At 37.6% G+C, this 23,605-nt stretch overlaps 1 protein-coding gene and 1 pseudogene across 2 annotated transcripts in view; both read left to right on the top strand.

The window, feature by feature from the left end:
- LOC120070744 overlaps positions 1-19,088 on the top strand; it is a 57,784-nt gene extending 38,696 nt beyond the window's left edge. For both annotated transcript variants that reach the window (XM_039022617.1, XM_039022616.1), the window contains exons 9-12: positions 17,804-17,854; positions 17,959-18,027; positions 18,137-18,373; positions 18,564-19,088. In XM_039022617.1, the coding sequence (XP_038878545.1) occupies positions 17,804-17,854; positions 17,959-18,027; positions 18,137-18,373; positions 18,564-18,815 (609 nt within the window). In that variant the 3' untranslated portion in view covers positions 18,816-19,088. The remainder of the gene's footprint in view (positions 1-17,803; positions 17,855-17,958; positions 18,028-18,136; positions 18,374-18,563) is intronic.
- Positions 19,089-20,170: 1,082 nt separating this feature from the next.
- Positions 20,171-22,753, top strand: LOC120072189 (annotated as a pseudogene).
- The last annotated feature ends 852 nt before the right edge of the window (positions 22,754-23,605 follow it).

Below are 23,605 nucleotides of genomic sequence, written 5' to 3'. Positions count from 1 at the left end.
ATTTCCTTTCGGGTTTGAGATTTTTGGTAGTCTGCTGACCAAACTTTCAGTGCACCTTTGACCAATCTTAAGTTTGCATTAATAACAAAACCTGGCCACCCTTTTATGTTGCTGTTTTTCCAAGAATTTTCAATGGAAATGACACAATCTTTGTTTGATAACCAGCTGTTACAAAATCTAAAGGGAGAGGGGCCCCAACTAATTGTGCCTGCACTTAAAAGCAATGGAAAGTGGTCAGAAAGTAGACGTACCTGGCGAATCACCCTTGAATTGGTGAAAAGTTCATCCCACTCCTTATTGATAAAGAATCTGTCTATAATAGAGATCTGGAAGAGGAATTTTCTCCCTTGGACCATGTGAACTTTCCATTAGATAAGGGAATTTCCAGTAAGGTGGTTGTATCAATAAACTTGTTAAAAAGCCTCATTCCTTTAGTATTTCTTCCAATTGGTGATCGTTCATGACTCCATCTTGTTATATTGAAATCCCCTCCTCAGCACCAAGCTTCTGAACAATAGGCTAAAAGTGCGAGAAGTTCGGGCCATACAAATCTCCTTTCCTTGTAATCATTTGGTCCATAAACGTCCGTGACCCAACAGATTTTTTTGCACAAAGTACGACATTTAACTGCCAGGGAGTAGCCCCCTTTAAGTGATTCTGTTACTTCTATTTTGCTTCTGTCCCACATTGTCAAAAGACCACCAGACTTGCCAAAGGATTCCACTGACTCCCAACCAATTTCCTTAGAACTCCAAATGGATTTAATGAAGGCAGCATCGAAATCCTCCTTTTTTGATTCTTGTATTAGTACTAGGTCCGGATTCAGGCTCTTGAGGAGTCTTTTGAGCGCAATTCTTTTATTTGGGTCTTTAAGGTCCCTTGTATTCCAAGAAAATATCTTCATTATTCAATAGGTTGGAGGAGGCTGCAGATCGCCGGGAATGGGGAGAATTCAGGCCAACACAAAACCACAATCCTTAACAATGGATGTTAAGTGGTCTGGAATCACTGGTGAGGGTAAGGACAAGGAGCGAGTGGAATAATGCTCCAAATAATTTACCTTATCTTCATAGGAGAATAGGGTCTGCAGATCCAGACCGAAAGCTAAGTCTTGGACACTATCTTCTTGAACTGAGGCTAGATTCCGGGCTTCCAATTCTGCACTACTTGCACTGAAAGGTTATTCCAACTCCAACTCTTCTTTCTTTTTAAATTAGGGGGCAGCAAGGTGAGCCCTTTACAAAGATGTTACTTGAATTTGGGATGATGAAGTTATTGTGCTTAAACTGCTTAGGTAATAAATGGGGGATAAACTTGCTTGAGGGAGGAAAAGGAATTTGAATTTTCGTGCAACTAACCTCTAACAAGTCCGGATTGTTGTCTATTAATGTTGGTAAGGAACTTCCCGAACTCTCCAATGGCTGCTCAACTGAGTTGAGGGTTCCTTTCTCCCTTGACACATCATCATTAGTTTCTGTCCATCTGTTGATGAAAGAGGTTCTTTTTCTGACAAAGTATTTAGAAAAATGCTTCTGAGCATTTAATTGTTTCAGTCGAGAGGCTGAGGAGGCAAGGGATTTAATTGGATAGCAGCTTGGATTTTCCTTGCCTAGATTAAAACAGAGATCTTCCTGAGGGTCCCCTTTATGACAGATGTCCTGCCCTATCCCCTACACTAGCAAAAAATCAATTAGTTATAAATCGCAAAATGTGTCTTTCTTGTCAATGAAATATCTTTTCTAGGTTTTATAATTGGTTGGGAGGGTATTAAGGTTGATCCTCAGAAAGTAGAAGTCATTTCTAATTGGCCTATACCAACATCAATCAAACAAATCCAATCCTTCCTAGGTTTAGCTTCCTTTTATAGGAAATTCATTAAAAATTTCAGTACAATAACGGCTCCTCTAACTGATTGTCTTCGAAAAAATAATTTCATATGGGGAAAAGAACTAGGGAAAAGTTTTAAAACAACAAACATTATCTGTGTCATAGCCCTGTACTAAGATTACCTGACTTTACTATCCCTTTTCAAGTAGTTGTTGATGCATGTGGGGTAGGTATTGGAGCAGTTTTATCTCAAAACAATCACCCTATTAAATATTTTAGTGAGTATCTCAGTCCACCTAAGCAAAATTGGAGCACCTATGAGCAAGAATCCTATTCACTTGTTAGAGCACTTAAGCAATGAGAGCACTACGTACTTTATAAGAAATTTATTTTGCTCATTGACCATTTTTCTTTGTAGTATTTGCAATCTCAAAAACAAATTAGTAGGATGCATGCTCGTTGGCTATTATTTCTCCAACGATTTGATTTTGTTATTCAACACCAAGCTGAAAAGGACAATTAAGTCGCTGATGCTTTGAGTTGAAAAAATGAATTACTAACCCTTCCAGCATATCCCAAAACTTTATCCTATTGATCCAAATTTTGAAGGACCCTGGTACAAGTGTTCTAATAACATCCACTGTCAGACTTCCATATATTTGATAATTTCTTATTCAAGGGAGATTGCTTATGTATACCACATACTTCTCTTCGGGAGTCCTTGATAAAAGACCTTCACTCTGGAGGTTTGGCCGGTCACTTTGGTATTTCAAAAACATTTGAGTTGATCTCTGCTCGTTTTTTCTGGCCTCAATGGAAAAGAGATGTATAGAATTTTGTCAAACGATGTTTCATTTGCTAAACAGCAAAAGGAACTTCCACTAATGCGGTACTTCACACACCTCTACCAATTCCAACTTCTATTTGAGAAGATTTGTCCATGGACTTTGTCCTTGGTCTTCCTAAAACTCAACGAGGATATGATTCGGTAATGGTCGTGGTAGATAGGTTTAGCAAAATGAGCCATTTTATCGCCTGTAAAAAATCTCATGATGCTATACACGTAGCTAATCTTTTTTTTTCAAGGAAATAGTCTGCTTACATGGTATCCCTAAAACAATTGTTTTAGACAGGGACGTCAAGTTCCTTAGCCGTTTTTGGAAGACTCTCTGGCAAAAATTCCATACTTCTCTTAATTATAGCACCACCAGCCACCTATAGACTGATGGCCAAACCAAGGTCACTAACAGATCCTTAGGCAATTTGATCCAATGTTTATATGGAGAATACCCTAAGCAGTGGGACTTAGTCCTCGCTCAAGCCGAGTTTGCATTTAACTTCATGAAGAATAGATCAACAGGGAACTGTCCATTTGATATTGTTTATACAAAACTCCTAGCTTTAAATGTTGATCTTGTTTAATTTCCTTCTTTTGTTGATTTTAACAATGATGTTGAAGAAATGACTGAAAGGATTGTTTGACTTCATCAAGATGTCCAAACAAACATTGAAAAAGCAAATGCTTCTGTTAGGAACCCTCCTAACAAGAACGGTACTAAAAGATATGGAAAAACTAAAGGACAATTCAATTATAGAAATATAGAAAAATGTATTGAAAATATGCTATAAACTCACAAACTAACAAAATAAACCCTGACCTTCTGAGAGGGCTAGTCTCTCCCCAAATTCCCCAATGGAAATTCTCACCAAATTCTTCACACCCTTTTCTCCTACTCCACTCTCCCTATTTATAACTGAAATTCCTAACAAACATACTATCTAATTACTCATATGCCCCTTCTAACTACCCTCCTAATATTCTACTAGTATTCTTTTTATTGCAAGGGTCTTACAATACTCCCTCTTTTGGAGACACCTTGTCCTCAAGGTGTCCTAAAAAAACACACACGAAAATGGCTCATCAAGCAGCCCAAAAATTCTTGAATCTCCCTTTTCTCACCCATCGTTGGCATCTCTGGTTTGAAAACTTCCTTACTCCAGCCCATTATCAAGCCCAAAAGTATGCTGTTACCTTTGCCCATTCCCCGGCCTCACCCCGTGTTTCCCTCAACTAATTTCTCAAATACCCCCAACTTCCTTAGCTGACATAGTCCATTAATTTGGGCTCCAAAACTCAGCCCATCATAGGTGTATATCCACCAGCCCATCGTAGGTATATATCCCATGTCCTTAGGGTTAGTTTTTGCTGTCCTTGATTCACTCCAACCTACTAGCTTTTGGCACGTCATTGGCTCCCTTTGAACATTAACCCCATCCCAACCTTCCACCGTTGTTGCTGTCTTCTGTACATCTTCTTCTGTCTCTTCAAGAAACTTGGTCTCTGTTTTTGCTAACCCACCCATCTTCCTCCGATGATCATGTGAGTTTATATCTTTTCCCATATTCAGATACAGCCCATTCAGTTTTAATTCTGCAACTCCTTGATAACCAAAAATTAGGGCTTCTACCCATTTACTCTTAATCGGCCCATTATGGAATTTCAACCCCCGTTTGTATAGCCCAATTAATAACACCTCGCTTTCCTCTTTGGGCCGCAAGTGGACAACTCTCATATTCATTTTTAGGTCCATTATCCCATAATTAACTTGATTCCATTTCTCTAGCCTCCCACCGATTGCCATGTGGATGGCATTAGGGTTAAATTTTTTGTTTTTCTCCTCTTTTTGCCTCTGCTCGTTTCGTCTTCCCAACTGTTTTAGTGGTCCCCATCTATCACGTGGTTGTTCCCTTTCCTCTGCCTTCCTCTTTGTCACGACTCCATCCACCATGAACGATCCGAATACCCGCATCGCCAGCCATCTTCCCTTTCGTCGTTGGATCTGGATGTTGTCCTCTTTGTTTTTAGATCCATCGTCGTCTTGGCTACTGATCGGCCTTTGAATCTGCTCACGTCGTCTTCTTTCGATCTTGGTACGTAGCTCTGCCTCTCTCTGTTGCTTCTTCATCAACTCCGGCCCTCCATGCCATCGCCTCCGATCCTCATTACTCTTCTTTCGCACCTTGCGACTTCCGAACCAACCTTTTTTTTATCTTTTAGCCACCTCAGCCGCTGAACTGCTGAAGACTTCTTTTCCATCCTTTGACCACCAAGTTGTTTTTCCAACCATTTGATAACCGGAAAGTTATCCCTCCAATGTTTTTTCGTGCGACTGCCCATTCCTTTTGAGGGTGTTGTTCTTTCTCCTTTAGGTGTTACTGCTGTCTCCTTCAATTGACACTTCCAATTCCACCAAGTTCTCATCTCCAGCCCTCTCATCTTTTGCCGGGCCATGGGTATGCGTGATCAAGATTCGTTTCTTCTTTCCATCTTCTTCCTGAGCCTTCTCCTCCGGTTCCACCTTCGTAAGTTTGCTTCAACCTTGTTTAGCATTTTTTTCAGATTCGTCTCTTTCGGTCATCCATGTTGCAGTTTCCCTCGATTCTTCATCCTTCTTTCCTCCGATTGGACCCCTACCTTGCGTCGACCCCTTCTTTTGAATCAGGCCATCATCCCTCTTCCAACCACTCTCGGTCTTCATTTCCCCATCAAACTTGAAAAACTCACCCCGATTTTGTTCTACTCTTGGATTTCTCGACTTATCTTGCAATTTCTCTTCATGGCTATACCTTTCTGAGCCATGCTCTCTCTTTTCTTGGAGCTTATATCGGTACTTTTTAAGAAACTTCATCTCTGACTTTGCTGATTTGTGATGTTTCTTCTTCCACTTGCCCTTCTTTCTTTTGGCCGGTATGTTTCTCCTTCCTCTATTTATCTTCGCCTTTCGCTTGCTATCAAATTTGTTCTCTCGAACTCCCTCATTCTTACCTCCTCTTTTATTGTTTTGAGATCGTTCCCCTCCAACAAGGCTGAACCTAAGCTTTTGTTCTGGTTTTGTCTTTCTTGGTGGTATCTCTTTCGTTCCTTCCCTCTTGGTTTGTCGATCGACTCTTCCTTGCTTTTTCGGAGGTGTTCTCAGGTACAATCGTCGCCTTCCAGCCACTCTTCGAACTCGTCTTAATAGTTTCTGGATAAGGTTTCCCGTCTCTATTTGTGTGATTGCCAGCCTTCTCTCTTCTCTTTCTCTATCTCTTTGCAGAGACTCCTTGATCCTCTGTTGTATTGCCTTTATTTCCTCTTGTATCTCCAATAGCCTTGATTCTAGCCTCAGACCACGATCCATAGCAAAAATAATTTTCCCAAGAACGGCTCTGATACTAATTTGTTAGGAACCCTCCTAACGAGAACAGTACTCAAAGATATGGAAAAACTAAAGGACAATTCAATTATAGAAATATAGGAAAATGTATTGAAAATATGCTATAAACTCACAAACTAACAAAATAAACCCTAGCCTTTTGAGAGGGCTAGTCTCTCCCCAAATTCCCCGATGGAAATTCTCACCAAATTCTTCACACCCTTTTCTCCTACCCCACTCCCTATTTATAACTGAAATTCCTAACAAGCATACTATCTAATTACTCATATGCCCCTTCTAACTACCCTCCTAATATTCTACTACTATTCTTTTTATTGCAAGGGTCTTACAGCTTCATATAAAAAAGCAGCAGATGCACATAGATGTATCCAACAATTCCAAGAAGGTGACTTGGTGATGGTTCATCTTCGCAGAAGTAGATTTCCAGCTGGTACTTACAACAAGCTTAAAAAAAGAAAGCTTGGCCCTTTCAAAGTCATCAAAGTGTTTGGATGTAATGCCTATACATTGGACTTGCCTTTTGACCTACACATCAACCCTATTTTCAATGTTGCAGACTTACACCCATATCAAGCTATAGATGGTTTTCAGTTAGCAACTTGACTAGTATTTTGGATATGATGATGGTGTTAAGGGGGTGTCAACCTAGTTGAGATACCCAGGTGCACCTACTGATCCTTTAAGTAGTTTTTTTTTTTTTTGTACTTTCATTATATTTGATTCTCAAACTCAAGGACGAGTTTGTTTTTTTTTAGGAAGGAATATGATGTATCTATGTTTAGCACACTTAGTTTGTTTTTACCTTTTTTTTTTTTCCTTTTTTTAATTTTCTGTTATTTCTGTTATTTGACCGGCTACCTTGTTAACCGGTACTAGCTGTGTAACTACCCTTACCTATAAATTAAGAAGCTGGGTTCTTCATTTAAGGAGATACAATCATTCTTTAGCATACACCATGAAGTTAGCTATCCAACTCTATATCGTTGCTCTGTTGTGTGTTTGAGTATTTTGGTTGATTTTGCAAGTACCTATTAGGAAGGGATACCAAACAAATTTGTATCAAAGTTGAGAATCCTGGAGAAGTTGGGAAAATGGCTCCACAGAAGTTGGCAAAGAGAATTGAAGAGAATGTGGAAAGAGCTATTGGAGATGAAAAGTTTTTGAAGTACTTGGTAGCAGAGGTGAATGAAAGTCGTCGAGAGGGAGAAGGGAACAATATTGTCTCTCCTCTAAGCAAAAGCTAAAGATGGTCGAGGGAGGTGGAGGGAACAATACAGTAATTGAAGATTTGCTAGACTAGTACTTTTCTTATCGATATCTGTACAAACCTAAATTGGAAGAGAGAGGAAAAGCTAAATATGGAAATATACCAATGGTAACAATGAGGAGGGGAAGAAAGGAAACAAATACAAGGAAAGGAAATTACTGGGAAGGAAAAAAATCTAGGATGAACTTTCCTATTTTGACACTCCTTAAACTGGATTATATATGTCGATTGAATCCAACTTGTATTTAATATATAGAAAACATTCTTGAATAAAGACTTGGTAACTACCTATGAAGCACGAACACGCAAAAATCAGTGTCCCTTTTTATTTATTGTTTTTTAGTTTTGGACACGTGAGGACTCGTGGTGACACACCATCGGACAAGCATAGAAAAAAAGAACCAATCCTTTCAAACCAACTGGCAGCATTGGAAAGGGGTGGTCCCGCGTGCAACTTTGACAATGGGGGAAGGGAGAGCAGAATTGAGGAGGGGGAAGGAGGGCAGCTGTGCGTGTATGGGAAGAAGAGAATAGTGCAAGAAGGAAAAGGAAACATTATTTAGGGTTAGGGCTTTTGCTTTGGGCTTTGGGCTTTGGGCCTTATTACATCCGTTCGTGGCCATAGGTTTTTTTGGTTTTTTTTTTTTCTCTCTTTAAATGGGCTCTTGGTTTTTTTTCCCTCTTTTAAATGACCTTTTTTTTCCTTTATTAACTTTTGAAAAGATGTTATTTTTAGTAACTAATAAAAAGCTAGTATTAATTATTTTTAGTACATAAAAAACAGTAATTTAAATAATTAATAAAAAACATTATTTTAATAACTATATATAATTTAAAAAATAATTAAAAAATAACGCGTCCCCAACGTGTTGTGTCTTACATTTTTAGAAATTGGCATGTCATCGTGTCATGTCGTGTCGTGTTGCATGTCTAGTGTCGGTATCCATTTCCATGCTTCTTAGGTAACTACTTATAGACTTGGTTGTCATAATGGACCTTCATTGGTTTTTCAGAAGTGATTCTCAATTTTGATAAGATGCTTTAAGCCATATTCCTTCACATATTCCTTGATCTAGAGCCATCAATTTTGCTTTACCACTACTAGACAACCAATTTAATTTCTTTTTACTTCTAAATGACCAAATTTTCCCACACAAAAATTAAGTATTTAATAACTAACCTTTGGTCAACTTGTAAGCTTGCCTAATCGGCATTTGTGAAGACTTGAACGTTTTCTTTTCTTGATTTCTTGAAGTACAATTATTCTCCAAGAGTTCCTTTTAAGTATTTGAGGATCCTAAACTTGCATAGTTTCTTCCCTAGAATTGTTCATAAAGAATGACTCACAAAGTTTACCATAAAACAAATAGGAGGTCTAGTGTGGTTAAGTAAATCAACTTTCAACAAGTCTTTGATATTGTTCCTCATTTGCTTATGTTTTCTTTTCCTATGGTGTAGTTAGGATCAATAGGAGTATTAGTGGGCTTACATCCAAGTATACTTGTCTCCTTTAGAAGATCAATGGCATATTTTTGTTGAGAGGTACACAACTTTTTTTTTTTTTTTTTGAGCGGGTCACTTTCATTTGTAGGAAGTATTTGAGATAGCCCAAATCTTTTACTTCAAACTCTTTAGCTAAGAGTAACTTTAGATCTCTTATTTCTTCTTCATGATCTCTTGTGAGAATGACTTTTAAAATAAAAATTATAATATTTCCTTTGTAGGAATGCTTGATAAAGAGCATGTGATTAGATTGACATTACAAGTGTCCTTAGGTTTTCATGACTCTTGAAAACTGGTTAAACTAGGCTCGAGGGGATTGTTTTAGAACATAAGAAGTTTTTTGAGTTTGTACACTTCATTAGTGATTTTGTTGATTCCATACTAGTAGGTAATCCACAGACTTCTTCATGTAATTCTCAATTGAGAAAGACATTTTTTTATGTCAAATTGTTGATTTTGACATATAAAAATTAGTGATTTTGTTGATTCCATATTAGTAGGTAATCCACAGACTTCTTTTAATTCTCCATTGAGAAATACATTTTTTTATGTCAAATTGGTGCAGTACTAATGTTATAGGATTAAAGTAAACTAGGGTATCTTGGTCAAATCCTTGCTTGATTAGGATTGGGATTAGTTTCCTTGGTTTATTAGGATTAGGATTAGTTTCTTTGATTAATTAGGATTAAGATTAGTTTGCTTTCCAATTCTCTTTAAACAGACAAATTGTCTTCTAATATTGCTAACTTTTAATTAATAATAAAGACTTTGACTTGATTCTTGGAGAAAATTCTCCTTTAATCTTTTAGGCTACATCAATTTGGTATCAGAGCGGCCGTTTGGGTCAACATTGATTGTCGTCCAATGGAGAACTAGGAAACTCTTGGTGACGTCAATTGCAACTGTAAGGAGCTTCATGAGTTGTGCTCGTTGTTGAACAATGCACATCTAATAAGGGTGTACTTGAATTTCTTATCATTTAATTAGATAAAAGGTACATATATATAGAAGAATGAGAAATCGTACTCTAGGATATACAAAATTACAATAAAGGATAACTGTACATATTAATTTAAATATATATTATAACACTCCCCCTTAAGCTAAAGCAAATATGTCAGTCGTGCCCAACTTGTTGCATAAATAGTTTATTCTTGCTCCATTAACAACTTTGGTAAATATATCTCCCAACTATTTTCCAATCTTCACATATCCTATAGATATTAACCCTTGTATTTTCTCGCGAACAAAGTGACAATCCACTTTAATATGTTTAGTTCGTTTGGATGCAATGTGAAGTGTAGCTTGATTATCACACCATAATTTAACTGGCACGGTAGATAAAAGTTGGTGTATCCACACTATTCCACACACGGATTGTGCATAGCTCTATATTCTGACTCGACACTCGAACGAGAAACTACATTCTGTTTCTTACTTTTCCATGACACTAGGTTTCCTTCTACAAAAACACAATATTCAGAGGTTGATCTCCTATCTTCTTGAGATCCAGCCCAATCAACATCTGAAAAATATTCAACCCTTCTATGACCATGATCTTTATATAATATCCCACGTCCCAGGTGTAACTTTTAGATAACATAGAATTTGTTCTACTGTAGCCCAATGATCTACTATAGGAGAAGACATAAACTGACTCACTATACTCACAGAGTAAGCAATATCTGGTTGTATCATTGTTAAAAGTTCAACTTTCCAACTAATCTTCCATATCTCTCAGGGTCTTTAAACAATTCTTCTTCTCTAGTAAGTTGCAAATTTGGTATCATCGGATTATTACATGGTTTGACTCCTAATTTCCTGTCTCAGACAACAAATCAAGTACATATTTCCATTGTGACAGATAAAAACCTTTCTTATTCTCATTACTTCAATATCCAATAAATACTTTAATTGTCCTAAATTTTTAGTATGAAATTGACCCTGAAGAAAAGTCTTGAGAGAAGATATACCTGATATATCATTTTCAGTGATAACGATATCGTCAACATACACAACAAGCAAAGTAATACCATTATCAGATCGTCGATAAAAATACAGAATGATCAGAAGCACTTTTCTTCATACCAAAACATTCGAGTGCTTGACTAAACTTACCAAACCATGCACGAGGACTTTGTTTCAGTCCATACAAAGATTTTCGAAGACGACACATCTTATCGCTCTCCCCTGAGCAACAAACCCAGGTGGTTGCTCCATGTAAACTTCCTCCTGAAGATCACCATGCAGAAAAGCATTCTTAATGTCAAGTTGATGCAAAGGCCAATTATGAGTAGCAACCATGGATAAAAATAGTCGAACGAAAGTTAATTTAGCAATAGGAGAAAATGTATCAGAATAATCAGTCTCATAGATTTTGGCATAACCTTTGACAACAAGACGAGCTTTCAAGCGAGCCATTGTTCCGTCAGGATTGACTTTTATAGCAAACACCCATTTACATCCAATAGTCTTCTTTCTTGCCGGACGCGAGGCTAAATCCCAAGTACCATTCTCATCCAATGCAGTCATCTCCTCAATCATTGCACTACGCCACCCAACATGAGATAAAGCTTCATGAACTGAGTGAGGAATAGAGATGGAATCAAGAGATGTAATAAAGGAATAAGTGGGTGAAGACAACCAGTTATACGAAACAAACGAAGAAATAGGGTAAGTACAAGTGCGCTTACCTTTCCGAAGGGCAATGGGTAGATCATCACTCAATTCCGAATCTGATATCGATGAAGCCATCAGTGTAGGACATGTGTCTGAAGGTGGCTTTAATGTTCTATTAACTCGTCCAGTTTGTTGTAGGTTGGATTGTGTAGCCTTTATGTTCTTGGCTTCTCTTCATTTTCAGGGGTAATTTGATTATTTGAATAAAATTCCTCTCTGATTTAAACCAGTTTTGTTTTGGAAGAATTCTTTGAGCCTTTCAAGATTAGTCACTTTCTTGGTTTTTAGTTTGAGATTAATTAGAGTTTAGTCTTCTCTTGTTTTATTTGGATTGTTTCAGTTTTCTGCTTAGATCTTATGCTTTGTTGTAAAAGGATTGGCCATCTTATTTTTATGTTTTTGTATCATGAGCAGTAATTTCTTTTCATCATTTCAATGAAAAGTTACATTTTCTTAAAAAAAAAACCACCCACAAGAATGTCAATTGAAAAATCCACAAAAAAAATATTAAGGATTCCTCTAACTGACGCAAACTGACGGCGGGAGATGGTAAGATTGTCACTAGGCAAATTGATTAGCGGTTGTAGTTACAGGTCAAACAATCAACATTGTTGAAATATGGTGTTGTAGCCCTAAGGGCATATTTGTCTTTTATTTTATGCCTACTAAATTAGGTTTTCCCCTCATTCTATTCATATCTGAGGTTGGGGTCTCTTATATGTATGACATTAAATAATAAAACTTTTCTATCGTGGTTTTTTCTCCCTGTATGAGGGTTTTCCACGTAAACCTTGTCTTGTCTATTTTCTTCTTATCTTTCAATATGGTATAAGAGTAAGGTGGTGAAACCCTAGCCCTGATAGAAGAAATTCAGTCATCAAACTTGGTAGGTGAGGGAACAATGGCAGACACGACTAATATGGCTATGATTCAAGCAACTGTGGATCGATATCTCCAGACCATCTTGAACTCGGCGCAACCATGACCGGCGATTGGAGCTATGTCGTCGGATTTCTTCAACCCAGCTCCTAGAGCCGTGCCACCATATTTCTTCAACTCAGCCCCTGGAATCGCACCGTCGAGCGTTCTCAACCCAGCTAGATTGCGAATCGTCCAGACGCCTGGTGGGTTCATTCCAACCTATGTGCCGCACACCTCCCAGCTCCAGTGACAGCAGTCGATCGACAGGTTTGCCCTAGCCGCCGCGCCACACGCCTCCCAGCTCCAGCAACAAACGATCGACGGGTTTTTTCTAGCCACTAGGTCGGGTCAGATCGGCGCCCTTGCATCCAGTTCGCAGCCAACCGCCGAGCCATCTTCTCGCTACTCATCTTCACAGCCGTCTAGTAGCAGTACCGATCACGAGCAGTCTCCATTTGCCATTGTTGGAGTTCTGACAGCAGCCTCCTTTCCTTAGCAACATGGTGGACAGCCTCTCCCTCACGTATACCCGGTTCAACCTTAGTTTCGAATGGGTGATTCCATTAGAGAAAATTCCATTCCCTATGGACAGAAACATTTCGGATCTGAATCCCATGGGGAACTCCAACAGCAATTGGCTAGTCTCCAACAACAGATGGCCGCTCTTAGGGCCAAACTCTGAATGGTCATGATTCTTCCAGTGTTCCAATCTACTCAGGAAATCCGATAATAATGTTTCCTACTCTTCCTATTGCTAATCTTTTATCTGGAGCTATAGGAAACTCTGCAGGGATGATCACAGTTGAGAAGCTGAATGATTAGAATTACTTCTTCTGGTCCCAAACAATTAAAATGGTCCTTGAGGGGCGCCATAAATTTAGGTACTTGATCAGAGAGATACCACGACCAAGCCCTGGGGATCCTCAAGAGCGTGTCTAGAAGGAAGAGGATTCATTGCTCCGCTCGATGTTGAGCAGTAACATAGAACCACAAATTGGGAAACCCCTGCTCTATTCAGCCATCGCACTGGATATTTGGGATACGGCCCAACGGTTATATTCGAGATGACAGAATGCATCTCGCCTGTATACTCTATGTAAACAGGTCCATGAGTGCAAACAAGAGAACATGGATGTAACGTCATACTTCAACAAGAAGTCTTTATTATGGCAAGAAATGGATTTGTGTTGGAAGATCATTTGGAATTGCCCACATGATGGAATTCAGTACTCGAAGATCGAAGAGGTTGATCGTGTGTATGATTTTTTTGCGGGATTGCACCCCAAATTTGATACGGTTTGGAGTCGAATACTAGGGCAGAAACTAATACCGTCTCTCATGGAGGTCTGTTAAGAGGTTCGATTGAAAGAGGATAGATCGAGTGCGATGAATGGGTCTGTTGTTACCACTGTAGAGTCAGCTGCCTTTGGGGTGAAATCCTCTAGATTGGATGGTGACAAGCAAAATGGCAAAACACCCCCAATATGTGAGCATTGCAAGAAGCCGTGGCACACAAAGGATTAGTGCTGAAAACTGCATGGTCAACCTCCTAATGGAAAACGTCGCCTTCCAAATGACAAGTCAAAGTCTAGTCGTGCTCTTGTGAGCGAATCTATTGAGGGGGCCACACAACCTCAGACATAACCTCCGGTGACCAACCCAGGTGATTCAGATATCGTAGGGATCAAAACAGTTGCTCAGTCAGGTACTCCTCAGCCTTTTAGTTTCTTTGTTGAAGGGAATGAGTTACAGATTCTAGATTCAGGAGTGACCGATCACTTGGCTGGCTCATTTGGTCAATTCCTCTCGTATTATTCGAGTGTTGGAAATGAGAGGATTCGAATTGCAGATGGGTCCTTCGCTCCTGTTGCTGGAAAAGGCCATTTGTTAGCATTTCAGGGATTAATTCTACTTCCTATACGTGCCAAAAATTTCTTACAACCTGTTGTCAATAAGTAAAATAACAAAAGATTTGAACTGTAGAGTTGTCTTCTCACCAGATGCTGCTTTGTTTTAGGACTTGAGTTCGGGGAAGACGATTGGCACTGTCCGATATGACAGGAGCCTCTATTTCCTTTCTGAAGATGCTTCCTCCAGGAATTTGTTTAGGACTAGTCTTTTATCTTCATTTACTATGTCTGAAAAAGATTATTTATTGTGGCATTTTCGTCTTGGACATCCAAGTTTTCAATATATGAGGTATTTGTTTCCCCATTTATTCCATAATGTGAATATTTCTTCTTTGTCTTGTGATGTCTATATACGTGCTAAACAACCTCGTGTTTCTTTTGTTTCTCAGCCTTATAAACCTAGTCAGCCTTTCCACCTGATCCACAGTGATGTTTGGGGCCCTTCAAACATCTCTACCTTGTCCAGTAAACGATGGTTTGTCACGTTTATTGATGATCATACCCAGCTTACATGGGTATATCTCCTTGTTGATAAGTTTGAGGTTCTGCTATTCCAGTGTCTATCCTCCCTACTAGACAAGTGCCCTGGATAACATACTTTAGGAAGAATCTCAGAAAGGAAACCTAGGAAACTCCTGCTATTCCATTGGAAATTGTCCAAGCATCGGAACCAGCTCAGGTTCAAGATCTTGTTGTTTCAGGGAAGATCCTTGAAGAGAAGTTTGGGCACGTAGAAGATGGTGAGACAAGCTCAGAGAAAGTTGAAATTACATAAGGTAATGAGGTGCTGGAAGATCCACAGGAAGATGAAGAATTGTCTTAGAAGTCTGAGCAGAGTTGGTATCCTGATACTGGAGAGAGGCTGAAGAAAACTGGCAATTATGATACCACTCTTGATATGTCAATTGCTCTGAGGAAAGGAACTAGGTCATGTACAAAGTATCCTATGCACAGTTTTCTGATCGATAGTAACTTGTCTCCTGTTTTTAAGGCTTTCACTACCCAACTGGATGCTCTAGCAATACTTACCAGTATACATGCAGCCATGGAGGTTCCCGAGTGGAGAGCGGCAGTGTTGGAAGAAATGAGAGCTCTTGAGTCGAACAACATTTGGGATTTAGTGTCCCTCCCTAGAGGTCACAAGATAGTTGGTTGCAAATGGGTGTTCACAGTGAAGTATAGGTCTGACGGAACGGTCGAGAGATATAAGGCCAGGTTAGTTGCTAAAGGGTTCACTCAGACGTATGGGGCTGTCTCTTATACACATCTAGATGTGTATAAGAGACAGACTCAACACGATCCGAGTTCTTCTGTCTGTTGCCGTGAATAAGGATTGGCCCCTGCATCAGCTAGATGTAAAAATACCTACCTGAATGATGATTAGAAGAAGAGGTTTACATGAGTCCTCCTCGAGGTTTCGAAGCTAAATTTGGGAACCATGTTTGCAAACTCAGAAAGCCCTTATATGGGTTGAAACAGTCTCCTAGAGCATGGTTCGATAGGTTCACGATATTTGTTAAATCTCAAGGGTTTGTTCAAGGGCATTCTGATCATACCTTGTTCACCAAAAAATCACTTTTAGGGAAGATTGCTGTTTTGGTGGTTTATGTCGTTAATATCATTTTGTCAAGAGATGATACGACAGAAATTGTTAAGCTAAAACAAAGGATGGCAGGCGAATTTGAGATCAAAGATCTTGGTAGTCTAAGGTATTTTCTTGGGATGGAAGTGGCAAGATCGAAAGCAAGAATATCTGTGTCTCAACGGAAATATACTCTAGACTTGTTAAAGGAAACAAGAATGATTGGATGCAAACCCGTTGACATTCCTATTGAGGTCAATGGCAAACTGAAAAACACTACAGAAGGAGTTCCTGTAAATAAAGAGAGGTCTTATTAACGCCTTGTAGGAAAACTAATTTATCTGCCTCATACTAGGCCTGACATCTCCTATGCTGTGAGTGTGGTAAGTCAGTTCATGCAGAGTTCGTATGAGGAGCACATGGAAGCAGTGACTCGAATTCTGAGATATCTGAAATCCACCCTAGGCAAGGGCTTAGTTTTCATAAAATATGACACATGGAGCATCGAAGCATATACTGACTCAGATTGGACAGGATTAGTGACCGATAGAAAGTCAACCTCGGGATATTGTACCTTTGTATGGGGAAATTTGGTGACCTGACAGAGTAATAAACAGGGTGTAGTTGCCAAAAGTTTTGTCGAGGCAGACTATAGAGCTATGAGCCTGAGAGTGTGTGAAGAAATATGGTTACTGAAAGTTCTTCACTAGTACAGTCCGAGTCCCATGAAACTGTATTATGATAATAAGGCTGTCATCAGTATTGCCAACAATCTAGTACAACATGATAGAACCAAGCACGTTGAAATTGACAGACACTTTATTAAAGAGAAGTTAGTCCACGGGGTTATTTGTATTCCCTATGTTCCTTCAGTCCAACAAGCAGATGTTCTTACCAAAGGATTACCGAGATAGACGTTTGAAGCTTGTGTTAGCAAGTTGGGTCTTGCTGATATCTACGCCCCAACTTGAGGGGGAGTGTTCAAATATGGTGTTGTAGCCCTAAGGGCATATTTGTTTTTTACTTTATGCCTACTAAATTAGGGTTTCCCCTCATTCTATTTATATCTGAGGTTGGGATCTCTTGTATGTATGACATTAAATAATAAAACTTTTCTATCGTGGTTTTTTCTCCCTGTATTAGGGTTTTCCATGTAAACATTGTCTTATCTATTTTCTTCTTATCTTTCAATAAGAACGATTTTGAACAAGTTTGGAATTGACAATCAGTGGTCGACACACACTATGGCGGTGAAAGTAGGCAGTAGAAATTGCAACTAGGGTTAGGGTTTTTTTTAGGGTTTTATTTTGTTTACTCTGATACCTTGTTGGTAATATTGGAATATTCTTAATTTATTCATATTTTTCACTCTTTACAAGAATACAAAGGTCTATCCTAAATAGAAGAAAGACCTAAACATAGTAGGGAAAAAACCTACTATAATAAGCAAATGTTAATTACAACTAAACAAATATTTAAGAGTACAAATCAACATAAAGAAATCATGTTGATTTATTAATTTATGTGTGAATTTGTTAAATCACCGACCAATCCAAAAGCTGAAGTGGATGAGTTAAATATAATTATATTGATATTTTGGATGTTCTATCACAACTTTTGTAAGGATATTATTCTTGCAGGAGTTGTTGGGGTTCTTATGGTTTGGTAGATGAGTAGTATGTGGGCTCAAATTGTATTTGTTTTTTAATATTACTCTCTCATTATATCTCTCTTTTGGTGAACAATTATAAAGTCCTATAGGTCTCTTTAGCTTTGTAAGATATGTTGTAAAATATATTTGTCTATATATCATATTGATCTTAAATGTCTATTTTCTTTTAACATAGATTAACATTGTCTAAATTTCATTACTATGTTTGGGATTGTCAAATTTCAGGTTAGGCGCAACCTGGAACAAGCTAAAACCTTATTGGAGGCTTTAATTAAGGTGATTAATTGTATTCATGTATTAGCGTAGGTGCGTTTGCATTTATTTTGAAGCTACATGACATTGAAACACTGCATTGGCTTAAGACGTGCATCTTTGTGCAGAGGGAAGAGAAAAAGAGAGATCTGATGGAAAGTGATGTTGGCCTTCAGAGGGTTCATTTGAAGTATAAGGTATGTGTGTATGTCTTTTATATCCGGGATAATTGTTTGATCTCACTCTAGTTATCTATATCTTCAAATTTTCTTACAACATTGGGCTTGTTTTCTTATTGGATATCAGCATGAAACCGAACTTCTGGAAGAGAGCTTAGCACTTCCCAGGTTCTTACCCTTCTCTTGTAAGTTTGGTTCAAGCGAGGACGAATTTATGGAGTTGGATGATATTGCAATCAGTCGCCCCCCACGAATACGAACTTCTGGATCTTTCGTGGAGGCAAACACAATTATGTTCCCAACTGAAAGCGTGAAGCAAGAGTACAGGCAACAACAGTTGCCACATGGATGGCTTCACAAAATGGTACCTTTATGATGACTTATAACCTACCCTATCCATTTTAGTACTATATCACCAAGTGCTATAACTGTTCTGGCAATCCTGTTACCGGTTAATATATTGAGAATTGACTTGCCTCTAAAATCATAATTTTTCTTAGAACATTTAACCATATTATTTTAACCGTTAAAAGAGGATTGGGGGATTTGTGCAGGATCCACTGGAGCCAGTTTTGTTGTTTGCAAAACCTCTGATTGCAGAGAAGTTGACAGCTGCAGCGATAGTACCACCATCAGATTCTTCGACAAGGAGTAGTGTGTCAATGGGTTCTCATAAATTCCGGGGAAGAATTGGCCGGGGTGGCAGAATAATATTTGACAGATGGAATCCATTATTGCAGACTGCTATTGACTGCAGTAACTCGTACTATTCACCACCAAAACAAGCGCATATAGCATATAATTGATAAGTCTGATTTGAGATCATCTGTATAACTGCCCCCAGATTCTTTTGATGTACAAACGCTAGAAATTGTATGTTATAACGGCGTCAAAACGAGACTTGTTTTTCCTGACTTGAGAATTAATGTAAAAGCAAGCTCAGTCTGCATGTAGCAGGTGTCTAAAACTGCTGCCCAATTTCTTCTTCTTCCTCTCATTATAAGCTCAAATGTGTAGAGGTGAGAGATCGAACCATCAACTTTTAAGATACAATTGATGCTCTAAAATTGGGTATGCAATTTCTTATTTATACGTTGGCAATACTTCGTTGGAAAAAAAAAACTCAATATGAGTGGGTTCCCATCAGCCCTCTTCTCTCCTTCACGTTTCCCTAATCCCTTTCTCAATTTCAAATCTCTTCACCTTTAATTCTCACTCTCAATTAATCATCTCCTCTCTCTCTCCTTTCAACTCTTCACAATTCCTTTCTCAAACAATATATATCAAATATCAATCTCTTTCCCCTTTATTTTCTCCCATTTTTCCAATATCATTTTCTCTCTCCTTATTAATGATGCATTTTTCTCCCTCTTTCTAATTCTTCTCTCATCCCAACATCTTTTTCTCCCCTAAATTTCGATTTTTTTTTAAAAAAAAATCACTTACTCTCTCACTTCATTAATTCAGTTTCTTTTCCCACAATTTTTCTCCTTTTATCTTCACATTACTCTAATTTCTCTCTCGTTCCCTCAAACCACAGCACATCTTCATCTTCATAGTTTATCAACATGTTCAAGGTCACTGTTACGTTTGTTCGCGTGCAGGAATGTTAGATGTTTAGAGTATATGTTATATTTAACTTTTTCATTATTTAGTCAACTAGAAAAACAAAACAAGGTCCAATATTGATTATGTTTGATTAAATTAAACTTCCTATTTTATTATATATACTCTTATACATTCGGGGACATTATATGTAATGTGAATTATGTAATATTGATTATGTTTGTTTAGTATGATATTAATTGATATGATACATGTCAAGTTCACTTTAAAAGGTAACTTAATGACAACCCTAAACAAGGATATTTCATAAATTAGTTAGAATATTTTCAAACACCTAACACAATATTCTAAGATATATTTAAAAATAACTATGAATTTGCCAGAAGAACTAAGAAGGTATCCATCAATCACTTGATATTGCATAGCATTTATTGGGTAACCCTGCAAACAATATATCAAATATTAGATAGTACATTTCCAAAATTGCATATTAAGACTAATCATCATATAAACATGGCATTAGAATCACATACATACTACAACCTTTGTGCTACATATTAAATAAAATATATATTATAGTATATGCATGATAACAATGGGTGACACATACATACTCTAAATAAACTATGAAACATAATAGACAAATCAAATAAGAAAGACCATCATATATACTTGGCAACGTTCTTCACACGCAAGAAAAATGATAGAGACGTTAAATATATATATATATATATATATTAGGAAGAAAATTTAAATTAGTTAATGTAATTTAATAAATGTATATTCTTTTTCTAACATTAAGGAAACTTCGTAAATACGGAAAGAGAATCATAACAAATAGGCGCAAAAAAATTAGTTGACTACCTCTAGAGATATTATAGTCCCAATTGATATTAAATCCCTTTGAAAATATTCAATTATTTTGACATTGATGAAAATAAGTTTTCAAAAGGGATTGAACCTCTAATAATATTTTTATTTTATATGTAAAAACCCGTTGGACTCATTTTAATCCTTGAATTTAGGTTTGCTTTCCTCTCATTGTAATATAGAGAGATCTTAATGAATCTCCACAATTTACCTCTCTAGACGTCTCTCACTCTAAAGGTTTTCATCCCGTATATCCGAGCAACCTTTTTATGGTGATTAGCTAGAAGTAAATTTTCAAGCATAGTTAATTCTAATTTTCATCTTGATCAAGGTGTTTATAGCACTACTGATAAATGGAATTACCTCAATCATGTTTGAGAACTCACTCCCCTATTTTTTTGCAGCAATAATAAGTTTAACCCCAATAAACTAATTGATAAGCTACCAGAAGAAGGCTAAATAGTTTGGCTTGAAAGATTGATCAAAGATCAAAAAGAAAGAAGAACTTGTTCCTAACTTCAAGATTCCGAATTCTCTACAATCTAATTAATCAGACTAGATTGAAAGTTCTACAACATGCTTTCTAACATAAAATACAAAGAAAATATAAAAGCTTAAGACTGAAACTCTATAATGAATATTCATTCCAAATCTAATTCTCTCTTCTAAATTATAAAAGTACAACAATATTTATGCGAATTGAAAGGTCACTTATGAAAGGTCACAACCTTTCATCTAATTGCTAAGTTCAACAACTCTTCAAGTTCATACATTGAACCTTCATAAATGTAAATGCATTGAAATAAATTGATACATCTAGTATTGAATATATACATAAATGAATAACCTTAAAACTTCAAAGGTTGCATCTCTTCAACTCTATTTGAAAACTTAGCTTAGAAGTCAACATTTGATGTTCCACCTCCTATCGTTGTTAATTATTTCCTTACCATGGCTTTGTAGATCTCAGTACCTTCTTTGCATTGACCTATGGTCTTGGATTAAATTTGCTACACTTCTTTATATAGTTGTGCATATCCTTCTCTTCAATGACAAGTAAAATTCTCGACAAAACTTCAAACTAGAAAGTGCAGTGAATTGTGGAATCTTGTCTAATTGATTAATGTTTATATGTAGGAAACTATGGAACCAAAACAGAGTGCCTTTGGTGGGAAGAGAAAAATTGACATACATACAAAGTTTATACAGGCTTATTGACAGGTACTAACATAGTGGTTCATCATCATTCTTGTGCTAAACATTGGTCTCTCCATTTTTTCTTGTCAATATTACAATGTCTCGCTTCAATTGCCTAGGTGGAGTGTCTTGTTAGCTTGTTTCATTAGCTACTTTCTCACAGTTCCCATTAGTATCATTGCTGCTACCACAAACCAGGTGAACCATGGAACACCGATCCAAACATCTCTTTGGTTTCAAAACTTCCTAGAAATTTTACTCATCATATTAAATCTCATGTATCTCTACTTGCAGCCACCTGATTTGAACATTATTACGAAATACAATATTGGTTTGTGCATATCCTTAATGCTCAGTCACCAATACGTGTTTCAAGGTTTATGGATATATCAACATGACACAGGCTCTAACATGTGTCTGACTTTAAACTTGGTCACTACGTGAAGATTTCACTCAAGACAATGTTCATGGCACAAGTGAATTTTTTTATAACCTTGGTTTAGAATGATATACTCAACATTAAATATAATGTAAAGTTGCTCAAAACGAATAAACTTTATTGCAGGTTGTAGGAACAATCTTAGTTGTGTTTGTGTACATTGGAATTGCTTGGTGGCTAATGAGATGGATTCAAGATTTGTGCAATTCAAACCTCTTGCCAAAAAATAGCCCTTGGACTTGCCTGATGGATGGAGTTTTCTTCGATGCTTCTATATGGGGGCTTGTTGGGCCTCGTAGAATCTTTGAAGACCTTGAAGAATATGGAGTTGTGATTTAGTTCTTTATTGGGGGAGCCATTGCCTCTTTGCTTATATGGATTGCAAATGAGATATTCTTTGAGCAAACTTGGATTCGCCTCATCCACATGTCGGTCCTATAAAGTGCTACATTGATGGTGCCATCAACCAATGCTGTGAACTTCACCAGTCAACTCATCTCTAGTTTCGTGGTTTGATTTTTCCCCTTTTCAAAATATAAGACATGGTGGTGAAAGTACAACAATTACATCTTGTCTGGTGGCCTAGATGCTGCCTTCATCACAATTCTCATCTTTCTAATATTGGGATCAAAGGGCATTGAATGGTGGGAAAACAATATGAAGAAGCTTTGACTCAAATACCTCAGATTTTGTTTGTTTATAATTAACTTTGTATAACAGTCAACTGGTATATTCTATAAATACCACTGATTTCAAATTCAAATCACAGAGTTATCATCACTTTCTTAGTTTTCTGTAAACAACAAAAATCTGTACGCAATCTTCATCAGTAAAAAGAATTCAGATCTTCCCGTCAACGTAGGCAATCTTACCAAACCATGTAAACACTGTGTCACCTTCTTCTTCCCTTATCTTTCTTGTTCATTTGAGTATTTCTTTACTGAAAATCGTGCGTCATTCATTTAACTTTCAAATTGCATCGAGTAATCAAATTATCGAGTCAATCGTGCATTGATTCTTCGCTATCGAGTAGCTTCGAGTACATCGTTTTCACCTTCAGTCACATAGAGTATCGTTCAAGAACCATCGAGTACGATCGAGTATTAGTTCTGTTGTCATCGAGGTTCATCAAGGATTTAACAGAGACTCGTCAGACGAAGAAGGGAATTCTCATCGATGATCGAGTAGGAAGCGGGTCTCTTATACACATCTAGATGTGTATAAGAGACAGGAGTAAGATCGAGTATTAGTTCAGTTGTCATCGAGGTTCATCAAGGATTTAACAGAGACTCGTCAGACGAAGAAGGGAATTCTCATCGATGATCGAGTAGGAAGCGGTCGAGCACCGAGTTTCGGGTATCGAGGATTTGGCAGAATAATTTTGAGCCACTTCTTCATCTCTCCAACGTTGATCTTAAGTATTTAGGACTTGTGAAGAATGGTCAGCCCAAAAATTTGTGGTGTCAGAGCGTTTAAAGATCATCAAGATCAACTTTCTTGGAGCTTCAATATTTTCAAGAAATC

This window comes from Benincasa hispida, chromosome 2, assembly GCF_009727055.1.
Source record: "Benincasa hispida cultivar B227 chromosome 2, ASM972705v1, whole genome shotgun sequence".
Classification (NCBI taxonomy): Eukaryota; Viridiplantae; Streptophyta; class Magnoliopsida; order Cucurbitales; family Cucurbitaceae; genus Benincasa; species Benincasa hispida.
This window is presented reverse-complemented; position numbering and strand designations above follow the sequence as displayed.